General features: G+C 38.7%; 1 protein-coding gene across 1 annotated transcript in view; it reads right to left on the bottom strand.

Annotated features, from left to right (window-relative positions):
* The window catches only part of KCNH7 (potassium voltage-gated channel subfamily H member 7), a 337,214-nt gene that overhangs the window by 104,517 nt on the left and 218,766 nt on the right, over positions 1 to 13,931 (bottom strand). Inside the window, exon 4 of the mRNA XM_077829919.1 lies at positions 5,450 to 5,878. Within this exon, the coding sequence (XP_077686045.1) occupies positions 5,450 to 5,878 (429 nt within the window). The remainder of the gene's footprint in view (positions 1 to 5,449; positions 5,879 to 13,931) is intronic.

The raw sequence follows: 13,931 nt of genomic DNA on the forward strand, positions 1-13,931 counted from the left end.
AGGGCAGGTAGATAATGTAGGCTCTCCCTGGCTTTTTATTTTTATACTTTCAAACAGAGTAAATCTGATATGGAAACCAATGAAACACACACAAGTGAATTTGGAAAGCCACACTGCCATTTTTACTGAGTCACCTTTTAGCACAGAGCTGCATTTTAAAACAAGCTGACAATTACAGCTTCAATATTTTTGATAGGTAGCTGGACCACATGAAATCATTGATACTCTCAATGACCCTTGCCTTCTGTGGTAAGAAAATCTGAACCCAGCTGAATTAGTGCAGTTACCAGCAAACTAAATTACCTTATTCTACTTCTGTTTGAATCCTCTTAAACAGGCTCCATTCATATTTTTTCAGACTGAGGAAATGTAAAAATATTTTAAATCTGAAGGCTACATTTCAATTTCAGTCAGGACTTCTGTGTAAAATTCCTAATTATTAAGGATCTAGAAACACATAGAATAGTGAAAAGAAATGTATTAGCCTATGCTTTGTGCCTTCCTTGGGCCAGACATTTTGCTTGATTAGGACCACAGAATTTGTCCTTGTATGATTGCAGATGACCTTTATTTAGGATTTATATGCTCCAGCTCCAGTACATGCAGTAAGGGCTAAAACAGCTGGATTGGGTGCCACGAAAAAAATATGTTGGGTCAAATCCTGCTTGCCTTATTTGTGTGAATAAGGTGAGTAGGATTTTGACTCACTGGCTAAAAATTTAAAAAATCCTTACAGCATAAGTTGCTACTTTCTAATAAGTTTCCCAATAGATGGCACCAGAGATGGTTGCTGTATTGTTGTATTGCTAATACAAATTTGTAACTCATCCTGCTGTTGGAAGTGTTCTACAGCACATATTTAACATCCACATGTACTGTATAAAGTTATAGGACCTGATTCTCTGTGTGTAATCCTCTGGTGAGTGTGTGTTACAGGTCCCCCTCTGTGCCAATTCACAAAGGATATGAGTAGTCACAGCCCCTACCTACAGAGACTGTCTAGCTCAAGCTATAGCAGATAATGCATTTATCTCTGGAGGTCCTGGTGTGTTGGCCAAGAGGGCAGCTGTTGCACTTGTGCCTTATATCATTTACATCTATGCCAAGTGCAATCAGAATGATGGTAACAATAATACAATAACTCTTCTATAGCACTTTTTCATCAGTAGATCTTATAGTCCTTCATAAAAGGGGTCAGTTTTATATCCATTTTGCACTTGGCCTGGATATAAATGTGCAAGACAATGGAGAATCAGGCTCATGGGTTGTAACTGTGATCAGGTACAACATCCATAGCACGTATATATACTTTATAATGTCTCACATAGGTTATTCAGATTTCTTTTGCTTTGTAATTTAAATGCTTTTAAAGTAGTTATTCTGTGAAATCTAGCTCTTCCACAGAATGTGAAGGACTATTTTATATCAATATTTTTGCAAGAACCTTTTATCATTCACAACCAAAGAAAATGTTTCATCAAACTTGATTTAACATATTTACACCATATTAATAATACCATCTGAGCATTATTTTAATCAGATAAAGCTCTCAAAATAGAAAGTGACAACCAAAATGTTTTTTTGGGGTCCAAACCAAAACCTGTTTAATTTCTGGGGAATTTAAGATCCAGATTGACATTTCCATAATGGGCCAAACCAAAATTAAAATTCTTAATTTTGGAGTTGTTTGGCTCCAGATTCTGAACTGATCTTTGTGCCTTGGCTTGCATTGTAACCTGAAACCCAGCAAGATGTTTTGGTTGGAGTGAGTTACATTGAATTTTTCAGGTGCTTTCAAACACAAAGCTCAGTGTAAGCCCATGAGAACAAAAATGGAAAAGGAAGGACAACTTGAACATTTCAGCAAACTGCAATCAATGCATTTAATAAATTATTTTTTAAAATTTTGTAGGAAATAATGAATTTCTAATATTTCTTTACTTCTTTTCTCCACTGAAGTAGATGGAATTGATCTGGATTTACACTGGTCAGAATAAGACCAGAATTTGCTCCTTAACCCTATACTTATTTGCCAGTTATTGGCTTAGAACTTCAGACTTAAATGTTCTCCTACATAAAACTCCCAATGGGCATTCTCTGTTTGGAAAGACTGTTGATTTAACCTCAGGTTCTTAGAGTGCGATCCACAACGGTATTTAGGCACCTAAGTCCCATTTTTAGGTACCAGTGCTATCTATAAAATCCCCAATTGGCTGCCACCCAACCTGTAGGCACCTATGTTTTTGCCACTGCACTGCAGCCTCACTCTAGGGGGCTTATCTTCCCTCAGGGGCCTATCTCCAGTCTCAGCTCCTGAGTGATTCACAAACCAGGGAAGATAGGAGTTATCACCACCTAATCACACGCAGGAGCCTGATCCCACAGGTATACGCAGAAGCTGCCTATTGAATTAGGTCTTTCAGGCAAGTTCATAGCAAACAGCAGCAGGAAGACATCCTTTGTAATCTTAAACCTGGTGGATAAAGTACTCACCCACTGTGGGAAACCCGCCCCACCCCCGTTGAAGTTTCCTCTCCTCGTAATGATGACAAGGGATTTGAATAGAGACTTGCTACTGCCCCAGAGAGTGTCCTTATCACTAGGCTATAGAGTCATTCTAACTCTTTCACTGACCCAATTAATATTTATTTATTCAATTAAAGTGGAACAACTTCAATAGCAGGGACTGAGGGAGCCCTACATCAAATATCTCATAGCCCAGTGGTTAGGACACTTATCTGAGAGGTGGTAGATTCCTATTCAATTTCTCTCTGCCCCGCTGTAAGAGGGGGGGACTTGAACTAGAGGTATAGTGAGTGAGTATCCTATTCACTAGGCTGAAAGTTATAAGAGAGGACTGCCTCCTCCTGCTTTATTTTGGGCCCCGCATGCAACTTAGGCAGCCAAATGCCTATATTTCCTCATGGATTGTAATCAGAGCTAGGTGTGTCCTGGAAGTTCAGACTGAGGCACCAAACTCTGAGAGAGAGGGGTGGGGCTTAGCATACATCCCTCTGGTTTGCATCTCCCATTGGCTAGCTTAGGTGACTCCCTGCCTAGGCTTCGTGTTGGCTGGATTGTAGTGCACAGTACCTATTTCTCCCAATTTTTTGTATATGAGCATAGGTACCTATGATAAATGAAGGGGGAGGTAGCTTCCTTTTATGGACACCCAGCCAGCCAGTTAGCTATACAACCCTTTTGGTAGTTGTTCTCTACTTGCTTTACCTGTAAAGGGTTAAAAAAGCCCATAGATAAAAAGAAGGGAGTGGGCACCTGACCAAAAGAACCTTTTAAAATTGGGAAAAAAACTTGCCCTTTGTCTGTTTTGTTTTTCTCTGGAGAGAGGAGACGCCAAGCAGGAACTGGGCTGAACTATAATATAGGAAGCTTTAAGCCAGGTATGAAAAACCATCAGATCATACATAGAGATTGCTTATCTGAAACTCCAGACAGGTAAGTAAGTCAGGGAAGGTCTAGGAAGACGTGATTAGGGTTATTTCTTTTATTTCTTATTGGTTTGTGGACTCCTCTGTGTTAACCCCAAATGCTTTTGTTTTGCTTGTAACCTTTAAACTGGACCTCAAGAAGGTTATTCTTGATGTTTTATTTTTGCAAGTGGGTTTTTTAAATCTAGCAAAAGCCTAAGTTCCAGATGAATTTTCTTTCTTTTTGTTTTTGATAATTTTTTTTAAGAACAGGATTGGATTTTTGGTGTGCTAAGAGTGGTTTGTGCATATGTTGTTTAAGTAGCTGGTGGCAACAGCTGATTTCCTTTGTTTTTCTTTCTCAGCTCTTCCCTGGAGCGGGGTGTGTGTGTGTGTGTGAAAGGGCTTGAGGGTACCCCACAGGAAGGACTTCTGGGTTCTCAAAAGGGATTTTTTTGCATTTGGGTGGTGGCAGCATCAACCTATCCAATGTCAGAGAGAAGCTGTAACCCTGGGAGTTTAATACAAGCCTGGAGTGGCCAGTATTCATTTTTAAAATCCTTGTGGTCCCCAACCTTCTTCACTCGAAGTGCCAGAGTGGGGAATCAGCTTTGACCTAACCCAGGCTTTGTGGCTGACAGCATTGTTTCTATGCTTTTCTAGGTGTCTAAAAGTTAGGTGTTGCAATGTGCAGTGTCACGAAGCCTTAGAGCCTTTGTGGATATGGGCCTTGTGTTCTAATTCCATAGCTGATGTTTATATATATATATATAGCTGTGGATTCATGGCAAGTGCTGTTTGACTTTATTTAATGCACGAGGAGTAATTAGAAGGAATAATGTCAACATTTTGTTAATATTGTTAACCCCAGTGAATGGTTCAGAGGTCTGATTTCTCAGGAGGTTCACAGAAGCAGAGTTTCCTTCCTGCAGAACTGCTAGGATTCACAGAAGAGGAAGAAAAAGAGCCAGAGAAGCTTGAGGTTGCAGAGGTTTGGGGTTATGGAGAAGGAGACTAGTTGGAAGTCTTTGAAATTGAAAATGCATTTTCATGATAAGTTTTATGCACTTGCATACAACATTGTCCAGGATATTCATAACTTCCTGGGCTAAGTGTGTAAAGGTTTCCACATAAATTAGTAGTTGGAATTGAAAACTACTTACACCAATGCATAAGAATGTCAGTGTCATTGAAAACTTTATGCATGGGTCTTAGTGTTTTCAATGCAAACATATTTTCTATTTTCCCTAGCTCCCAGGGCCCCCAAACTTCTGTTTCTCCAAGATCTTCTGGCTCCAGGTCTCCCAAGCTTCCTCTCTCCTGGAACTGGAAACCATAGAGCCCATTCCCCAGAAACCCATTGAGTGACGAGGAGTGACTAACTCGGGAGAACAGGAGGAAAGGCCTATGGGAAATTCTTCTGGTTGGAAGAGAACATGAATAGTATGAAAAGTTAAAGGTCCTGATTCATGTCTCATTTACTCCAGTTTTACACTGGTGTAGCTCCACAGATTTCAATGGAGTTATTGCTGACTTGTACCAGTGTCAGTAAACCCCCCCCACCCCCCCACCACCACTGGACTATTATGACAGTGAGAATACTATACATGTGTCAAGGATTGTAACAAAAATTGCATGATATAATACTGCATTATCTGAAAAATAGCATTTAATATAATTAAAGACCATATTGTAGTGCATGTGACTAAAAGGGGCAGAACTAGCAATTTTACCTTGGTCATTTCCTGGCTTGTAAACGTTTACAACAATTTTACAACCACTGACTCTGATTTTGCCATAATCCCATTAAGAAATAAGATGTAAGCTACCACTCCAGGAGAAAGGTATTAACTCAACATACATATGGGTGAGAAGACTGAACCCTTACTGTTTTCTTAGTATCATTTTTAATGAAATTTGTAAAATCTCTTATAAGTTTTAAGAAGTAGTGATAACTTAAAAACAGTGCAACAATCCCTCTTCAGATACATCACAGAATATTTATTAATTTTCAACCCTACCTTCACTTGCATGACGATCCCTAAAAACGTTTTTGGGGTGGACGTTAAATCCTTCTATATCATGTACTGAAGATGCTCTCCTTATACTACACATGCTTTCCTTTGATCTGGAATGAGTTAGTGGTGTACTTGTCTGCAGCGTGTCTGAGTAAAGTTGGTCCCATTGCCGTTTAGGTGACGAATGGTCAAGAGGTCCTGATATATTAACCAAAGGAGAACATCTGCTGGGCTGTATCAGTGCTTTTGTGTCATCCACTTCAGAAGGGCTACAGCTTTCTTTTGTGGGGGATTTAAAGCGCTTCATAGCCACAGAGTCATCACTGTGCTTAGATGAATCTACTACAACTGCATCAGGGTCTTCCTGTGGTAAGGACTGCTTTCTGTATGTTAAGAGTCTCAGTCCAGGTAACTTGAATCCGAAAAGTTTGCCTAGATATAAATTAAATAAGAAAGATTAATAACTAAAATTAGTTACTTGTGATAAAAATTTTTGGTCTTTCAAAATGCCAGAAAGTGTATAGAAGCACCAGTCATAAGTAATCTGTTAACACAGATCTAATAGGGTGTGCTCTTAGCAACAGAATGCACAACTAAGAAATATTATATACAAGTGATATTGCTTTAGTTATCTTTAGACAGGTTTATGCCTCAGTTGAAGACAAGCTTTTGAGCTCAGTTCAAGGGTGATATATGATAGCCTGTGTTTTACAAAGGGTCAGACTAGATTTACCTAATGGTTCCTTTTGGCTTTAAAAATCTATGAAACCATGAAAGTCATGATATAACATGTAGTTGCCACATTACTAGGCAACCATGTCCTTAAATACATATTTGTGTTTTTTATTGTCAGCTAAATTTCATACACTTAAAAATGTATCTTTGCTATTTCACTGAAATCCATTTATTTACTCTATGACTTAAATTGGAAACTTACACATCCTAATTCTCCAGACAGGAAAACTAAAGTTAAGTTTCAGTTTTACCATGATCCCAGTCCGACACATATTTCATGTTTGTACATTTAAATTGTTTATTTTTTCTCTAGACATTTACAAATAGAAAGGAAAAGAGCCAAATTTTACCCTCAGTTACACCCATTCAGCATAAATACCTTCAGTTCATTTGCCTGGGTGTACATAACTAAGCATAACATATTGCATCTCAAGGGGGGTTGTATGATGATGAATGGATAATGATGCACCATAATAAGAAATACAAGTAGCAGAGGAAGTACACAAAATGGAGTAATTAAAGAAAAGGTGGGCAAGGAGTGGGGATGGGGAATTGCAAAGAAACCCAAACAAACAACAGAAATTCTTCAAGTAAATGTAACCAAACTAACAAATGGAAGCTCTGATGCCTTTGACATACAATGAATACAGTAACAGAAATTACCATAAAAGCTAGTTGAATAATGTAAAAACCATCATCAAATAATTAAAGTGATGAAAAATGCCACATTTCATTGAATAAGCATCGTGATTAATATTAATCTATATTTCTCTCTTAGGATTTTATAGTGCTACCCATCACCCTAGTATTTGAGCACCTCCTCAATTAAATCAATAGCAATAGTGAAATTCCTAGTGGATGTCATGGCATCTCTGACACTTCTCCCTTTTGGGGGTAAAAACTCCATTGGGGTAGGGATTGCTTTTTGGTTGTTTTCAGTCCGTTCTGATTAGCAGTGTTTGTTTGTTGCTAGTTAATTTTTATTAATCTATAGCGCTGAGATTAATCTGCTCATGCTTTGACTCATCAAAAGACAGAATTCTGAAATGTTTTGAAATAGTATGTCTTTCGCGGAAGCATATGCACAATAGCAAATGATAGCACAGCTTAGCCTATTTAATTTTGAAAACTAAAGTACTATATAGTCAATATTTAATTTCTGATTTTTAATACTAAATAAATGTATGAGAGATTTACCTGAAAACCTCCATTCCTATACAGTGTACTGTACACACAAAAATCTCCATTACGCAAATCAAGAGAGAAACATGATGTGGACAGTTGATGGAGATGCCAATTTTCAATCTGTGCAATCAGGATTCAATAACATTACATCTTGGGAGCTATTTTGAAACCTTTCTTATATATTTTCCCTAACAAATTATGAATACTTGAGTAAATTGCCCACAGTTAAATATTAGTGAAGTACATAAAAATCATTTTATATGGTTTTTAATGCACATGAAATTGAGTTACAAAGCAGTTTATAGATCACTTTTGCAGGCTTATTACATTGAAGGTCAAACAATTACTCTAATACTTTTTTCATCAATTACATTGTACTCCTTTAAAATACCATTCATAAGATTTTCTTGCCTCAGATATTGTTAAAGGCTTTTTGCTGGCGTGCTCTATTTTAGTCATATTCATGGTGGTGCAGATGGTCTTTTCTGCTTCACCAAGTTAATATGACCATGTTAGACTGCATTACCGATTTAGCTGTCTAACTGTAGTTCAGCTGGAAAGAATACACAGTGAGAATTTTGCCCATTGCTAAGACTTTCAGGCATGAAATAGAAAACCCATATGAATATCTCTTCGTTATTCTTTTTTTAAACTGAAATAAATTCTATAACAATGTCCCCATTTTCTGCTTTTTAACTAGAATATCCTTTAAAATGGGAGGATTGTGGCTGATGTTCACAGTATGGACAATGAGCCTTATAATGTGCTGAATGTTCATTATAAAAAAAAAGTCAGATCCCTTCTGCAATACTGTAGCTGAAGCTAGCAGAAAGACTATCCACAATTTGTCTGAGTTGCACAGCACAGTCTCACTTAGTTCAATAATATAACATAGCCTGATGCAAACATTCATGGCCCCAGGCCAAAAGTCCCAATATAGACAAAAGTGTTAATGGGAGTTTTCTCTACAAAAAGACTACAGGATCAGTTTTTGTAAAGCAGGAAGCCCCTGTTTTAGACACTGTCATAAATATAAAGGGAAGGGTAAACCCCTTTAAAATCCCTCCTGGCCAGAGGAAAAATCCCCTTACCTGTAAAGGGTTAAGAAGCTAAAGGTAACCTTGCTGGCACCTGACCAAAATGACCAATGAGGAGACAAGATACTTTCAAAAGCTGGGAGGAGGGAGAAAAACAAAGGGTCTGTGTCTGTCTGTATACTGCTTTTGACAGGGACAGAACAGGAATGGAGTCTTAGAACTTTTAGTAAGTAATCTAGCTAGGTATGTGTTAGATTATGATTTCTTTAAATGGCTGAGAAAGGAGATGGCTGTGCTGAATAGAATGACTATTCCTGTCTGTGTGTCTTTTTTGTAACTTAAGGTTTTGCCTAGAGGGATTCTCTATGTTTTGAATCTAATTACCCTGTAAGGTATCTACCATCCTGATTTTACAGAGGTGATCCCTTTATTTCTATTAAAAGTCTTCTTGTAAGAAAACTGAATGCTTTTTCATTGTTCTAAGATCCAAGGGTTTGGGTCTGTGGTCACCTATGCAAATTGGTGAGGATTTTTACCAAACCTTCCCCAGGAAGCGGGGTGCAAGGGTTGGCAGGATTTTGGGGGGGAAAGACGTGTCCACACTACGTTTTCCCAGTAAACCCAGATCAAGTTTGGTGGTGGCAGTGGAAATCGAAGAGTAAAATAATTTTGTACCTTGGGGAACTTTTAACCTAAGCTGGTAAAAATAAGCTTAGGAGGTTTTCATGCAGGTCCCCACATCTGTACCCTAGAGTTCAGAGTGGGGAAGGAACCTTGGCAGATACGTATGTTGACTGAGGTAAGTTTGCTTAGGCTATGTCTACACCGGCACTTTTGTCTACCTTAACTCTCTCTCTCTGTTTAGTATTTCTCAGTACATAGTGAAAAAAACACCGCCCCCCCACGACCGTCAAAACTTTCACCGACAAAAGTGCCTGTGTGGACGTAAAAGACCTCATAGTGATCTTTTCCCTTCAGACCTCATTTCCCAGGGGCTCCTACAACAGGACTTCAGTGGGAACATTGGAACTGAATCATGGTAGGTAATGCAGCCTGTCCCCTCCTCTCCTATTAAGGCTTTCTATCACAGCACAATTTTCTCTGCTCCTGCATACCCTTCCTTTCTGGGTGATCTCCCATTGGTGCCTGGGAAATTTCATCAAAGGCTGCTCCGGGCTTCAGCCTCAGAGATCTGCATGCAGCTCTCTAATGCTTGATGGTAGAAATTTCTCATGCTTCCAAGCTTCCTCATACCAGACCTTAATTGTCCACAGAGTGCTTGGAATGGGCTGGATAATTATTGGTGAGGAACCTCTTCTTCATTAGAGGAAAAGATGGACTCTAGGCCAACATGTAGGGAAGCCTTCTATCTTCCTTAGTCCTGTGTTGAAGCATCATGAAAAAAGCTCCCACAACTCGTGGAGAACCCTAATTTAATTTGGAATTTTCAAACGTGCCTAAGAAGCAGAGTTATAGCAGACAGAGTGCGGTACAACACTGTATTCAGATCCGGAAAAGGCTGAACCTTCAGCTATCTGACCTGACAAGTTAAAATTGCATTCCAGTTGTGATTCTGTGCAAAGGGTTAAATAGGCTTAGAGAGATATAGACTTCCTGGGCCATTGATAGGAAACTATAGAAAGTCAACAGTCTCAGGCCTTAGGAGTGGTGCTGACTGGAAAGATGTAGGGGCAGCAGGAAAAGCTGTTTTCATGTCACTAAGTAATAGTGTTAGTGCCAGGTTTTAAAATTAATGCTCCTACATCATTTTATGACTTTCCAGATGCTTCTCATGGATAGTCTCAAAGGTGTAAGTTACTGTTTTTAAGATGGACATTCCAGCAAAAAATTATCTGAATAGGGTTTCCATGGTAACCCCATGCACCTAAATGACAAGAAATTCCTAAGCCTATACTATGTTACAGTTCTATATCAATGGAAGGTAATGGCGTTTGGCCTGGGTACTGCCCCAGGGGTCTTTACAATGGTGATGGCACCAGTTCTATATCTCCTAAATACTCCAGCTGCAGAAATGCGTATTTGCTTACACAACATCTTCACTGCAGCAGAGTCAGAGATGTGCCTAAGGCTAACTATCTCAATTTCAGGTTTCAGAGAAGCAGCCGTGTTAGTCTGTATTTGCAAAAAGAAAAGGAGTACTTGTGGTACCTTACAGACTAACCAATTTATTTGAGCATAAGCTTTTGTGAGCTACAGCTCACTTCATTGGATGCATTCAGTGGAAAATACAGTGGGGAGGTGAAGTGAGCTGTAGCTCACGAAAGCTTAAATCTCCCAACTGTATTTTCCACTGAATGCATCCGATGAAGTGAGCTGTAGCTCACGAAAGCTTATGCTCAAATAAATTGGTTAGTCGCTAAGGTGCCACAAGTACTCCTTTTCTTTTTATCTCAATTTCAGTACACTTGCTGAAGGCACTGGGATTTCTGGTAGATGCAGAAAGCTCTACGTTAACTCACTCTCTCTGTTTAGTATTTCTCAGCACATAGTGGCTTCCTGATCTCTTACCCTAACAGTCTATTCTCCAAAAGGGCACCCACAACCAATATGTGTTGGGAGGCAGCATCAGCTCCCATCACAGGTATTTAGCCAGGTTACATAATGTGTCTGGCAGCTATGCCCCTTTTGTTTCCTTTTAGTCACTCTCTAATACACAGACCTGTAAACGTGATTTCTGAGGCTTTAATAAAAGTGCCTATCTGGGAAGGAAGTGTGAACCTCTCTCAGGCTACTTGCCTGGACTTCACCTGGTGTTTCTTCCTCCGAAGCCTTCTTTCCTAGATTACTCACTCCAGTAATATTAGACAGATCCCTCAAGGAGCCAAAATGCCTCCTTTGCACAACAAAGATCAAACATGAGAGCTTCTCCCAGTCTGGAGAGCCCTAAAACCATACTGCAGCTGCCCATGGGGTACCCATGTCCAGGTGTTGTCAGGTGACAATAGTGTGGCATCATCTGTGACCAAACTTGTGCTAAGTAAATCAGAGTGAATGACTGATCTGGCTGTATAAGTTTGGATGTTATGTCAGAGCAAAGAAAACAGCTTGCCTGGCTTCTATCTAATCACAATAACCGCCCCCTTATAAGTAGACAGGATCTGTAGAAAAAGGATGTGATAGTTACTGCATTGTCCACAGCTGGATCTATTTACCAGCTCTTACAATCACACTTCAGAATTTGTCCTGCTTTCCAGTACTTCAGGAAGTGCTGATGAAAGTAATAGTCAGGCTAGACAGTTCCCTGACAAGCATCCCTGACTGACTATCCAGACCATGAATTTACTCAATAATGCAGGTCTTCTCAGACTTTCCCTGAAGCTGAGCCAAGTGATCTATTTGTGAGAGCAGCAGAGGGACTGCTCTTTAGTGATGGACTGATAATTGCATGCAGGGAATCATTCCAAAATGCAGGTTATTGGAAATTCAGAGGCAGGCTATTGTTGAACGCCTGCTTTCAGGCTGGAAGAAAACAGTTAACCACTCATACAACAAAGTGCACAGGGGTTTTGTCATCAGACTCAGAATCAAAAGGAACCAATTTCTTTTCAGGAATAAAATCCCAAACACTGACCCCATGGCCAAAGTAATAGCAGGTGTTTAAATGCACTGCATGCCTCTGGCTTCCCTGGGATTATCAGACCTGAGAATAAGGCATGATAGTTATGATCACCTCTATGTTTTTCCCACCTCTTATTTCTTCACACACTCAAACATAGAGGCATGTAACACGTGAGTCATTTTCTTGGTCCCCTAATTATCTCCTCTGCTTGCTTTGTTTTTCTCTCCTTCCTTACAGGAAGAAGAAAGCATCTTCAGGTACCAGATTGGAAGCTGGAGCAAGATAAAGGACCCCCTAACTTGGACCTGACAGTTTGGTTACTTTACTTCCCATTTTCTGATAAATTTTAAGTTGAACTTTTATTCCACTTTAAATTCTTCTGCAGCTCCCATGTTTCTGGGACAATGACTGCCTTGTTTATTCCTCCATGCATGTGGGAATATTATTTTATCTCTCCGGTTGTCTTAACACATTGACAAATTACAGAGGGCACTTTATGTGTATGACATTAATAAGCGCTTATATGTTTATGTGTTTATAAACATATATATTTATTTTATCTCTCTACCTGTCTATCCAGATTTTATTATATTGTTCCCTGTTGCTTATATTAAATTTACTAGGCATCTTAGGGTTTTGTTTTGTTTTTTTGTCATTTCTGGTTCAAAATCAGTGAAAAGGAAGGTAAGCTGTATTTATAGGAGACTCCAGTTACACTAGGTGTCAACTTTAGCTCCATCCATCTCATGTCATTTAAAGTGCTAGGTGGAAAAGAATGTGTTTTTGTTTCCCTCAAACAGAAAATATCATTTCTTATTGTAATCTTCTTTCTTTGCCACATATTATGTTAAAAAATGAACACAATTATTTGTAAATAATTATTTAATGAAAAAATGTCAGTCATAATAAATATTATATGCAATGAATTATTCGGCTAGTACTATCCTTTAGTGACTTCTACCACAAAGTAAAGAAGTCTTGAAATCTGAGAAGGAATCTATCCTATTTATCACTGGAAACTTGCAAGAAGTTGCCAGCCTTTACCATTAACTAGATCACCAGACTTTATCGAGTAGATAGCATTTGTTCTGTCTGCAAGACCAGGAAGTGAAAACCCTAGGAGGAGGGTCTCTTTATGAAGTCATGTTCCAAACACTAATTCATACAGCTTGAAATATTTCCATCATATGGTTTATTTCACCTCTAGATATATAGAATTCTATGCTCTGTGTATTCAGGATTTACAGTCAGAATAAGCTGACAACCTTCACTACATTTGGGTTTTATCTTCATACAGGCTGATCTCAGATTTAATAGTTCAAGTGTTATAGCTACAGTTTTGCTGAAAAGAGTAGTCAGAGAGCTGTGGCAAGAGCTGAACTTTAACTTACTCTCTGGCTGGGTAATGTAAAACTCAGCAAGACCTTGAAATAATATACACAGAACACAAGAAGTAACAGGATAACAACAGATAGATTTACCTGAAGAAGAGCCACTTGAAAGGTTGTTGCCATCTGAAATACAATTAAACTAGATTTACAGACAGCATTAAATTTTTAAAAACATGTTAAGAAAATAAACATTTAACAGAACTTTAAAAATGTGAGTACTGAGATTGTTTACGGGGGAAAATAAGGGAGAATATGACTTTTCTACACATTGCCTAAGCAAATTATAATAGTAGATTGTATATGGGACTTGCAGGAGAACTGTTCGAAAACACATTACTTTTTCTACTTGCAAAATTTAAGAACTGTTCAGTTTGTTGCATGAAATAGGGTCAATTTCCCATATAAGAAGTTGTTAAGTAGTGGAATGGCTCTGGTATAAAATTGGAGTAAATGATATTACAGTCAAGCTCACATTCAGTCAAACTGAGCTATTTATATTTGTTTACAGACCTCTGTCAAGGACTTTAAGAACTCTAGGTGAAAAAGTGCTAAGGAAG

The sequence above is a fragment of the Eretmochelys imbricata genome, chromosome 11 (genome assembly GCF_965152235.1).
Source record: "Eretmochelys imbricata isolate rEreImb1 chromosome 11, rEreImb1.hap1, whole genome shotgun sequence".
Lineage (NCBI taxonomy): Eukaryota > Metazoa > Chordata > Testudines > Cheloniidae > Eretmochelys > Eretmochelys imbricata.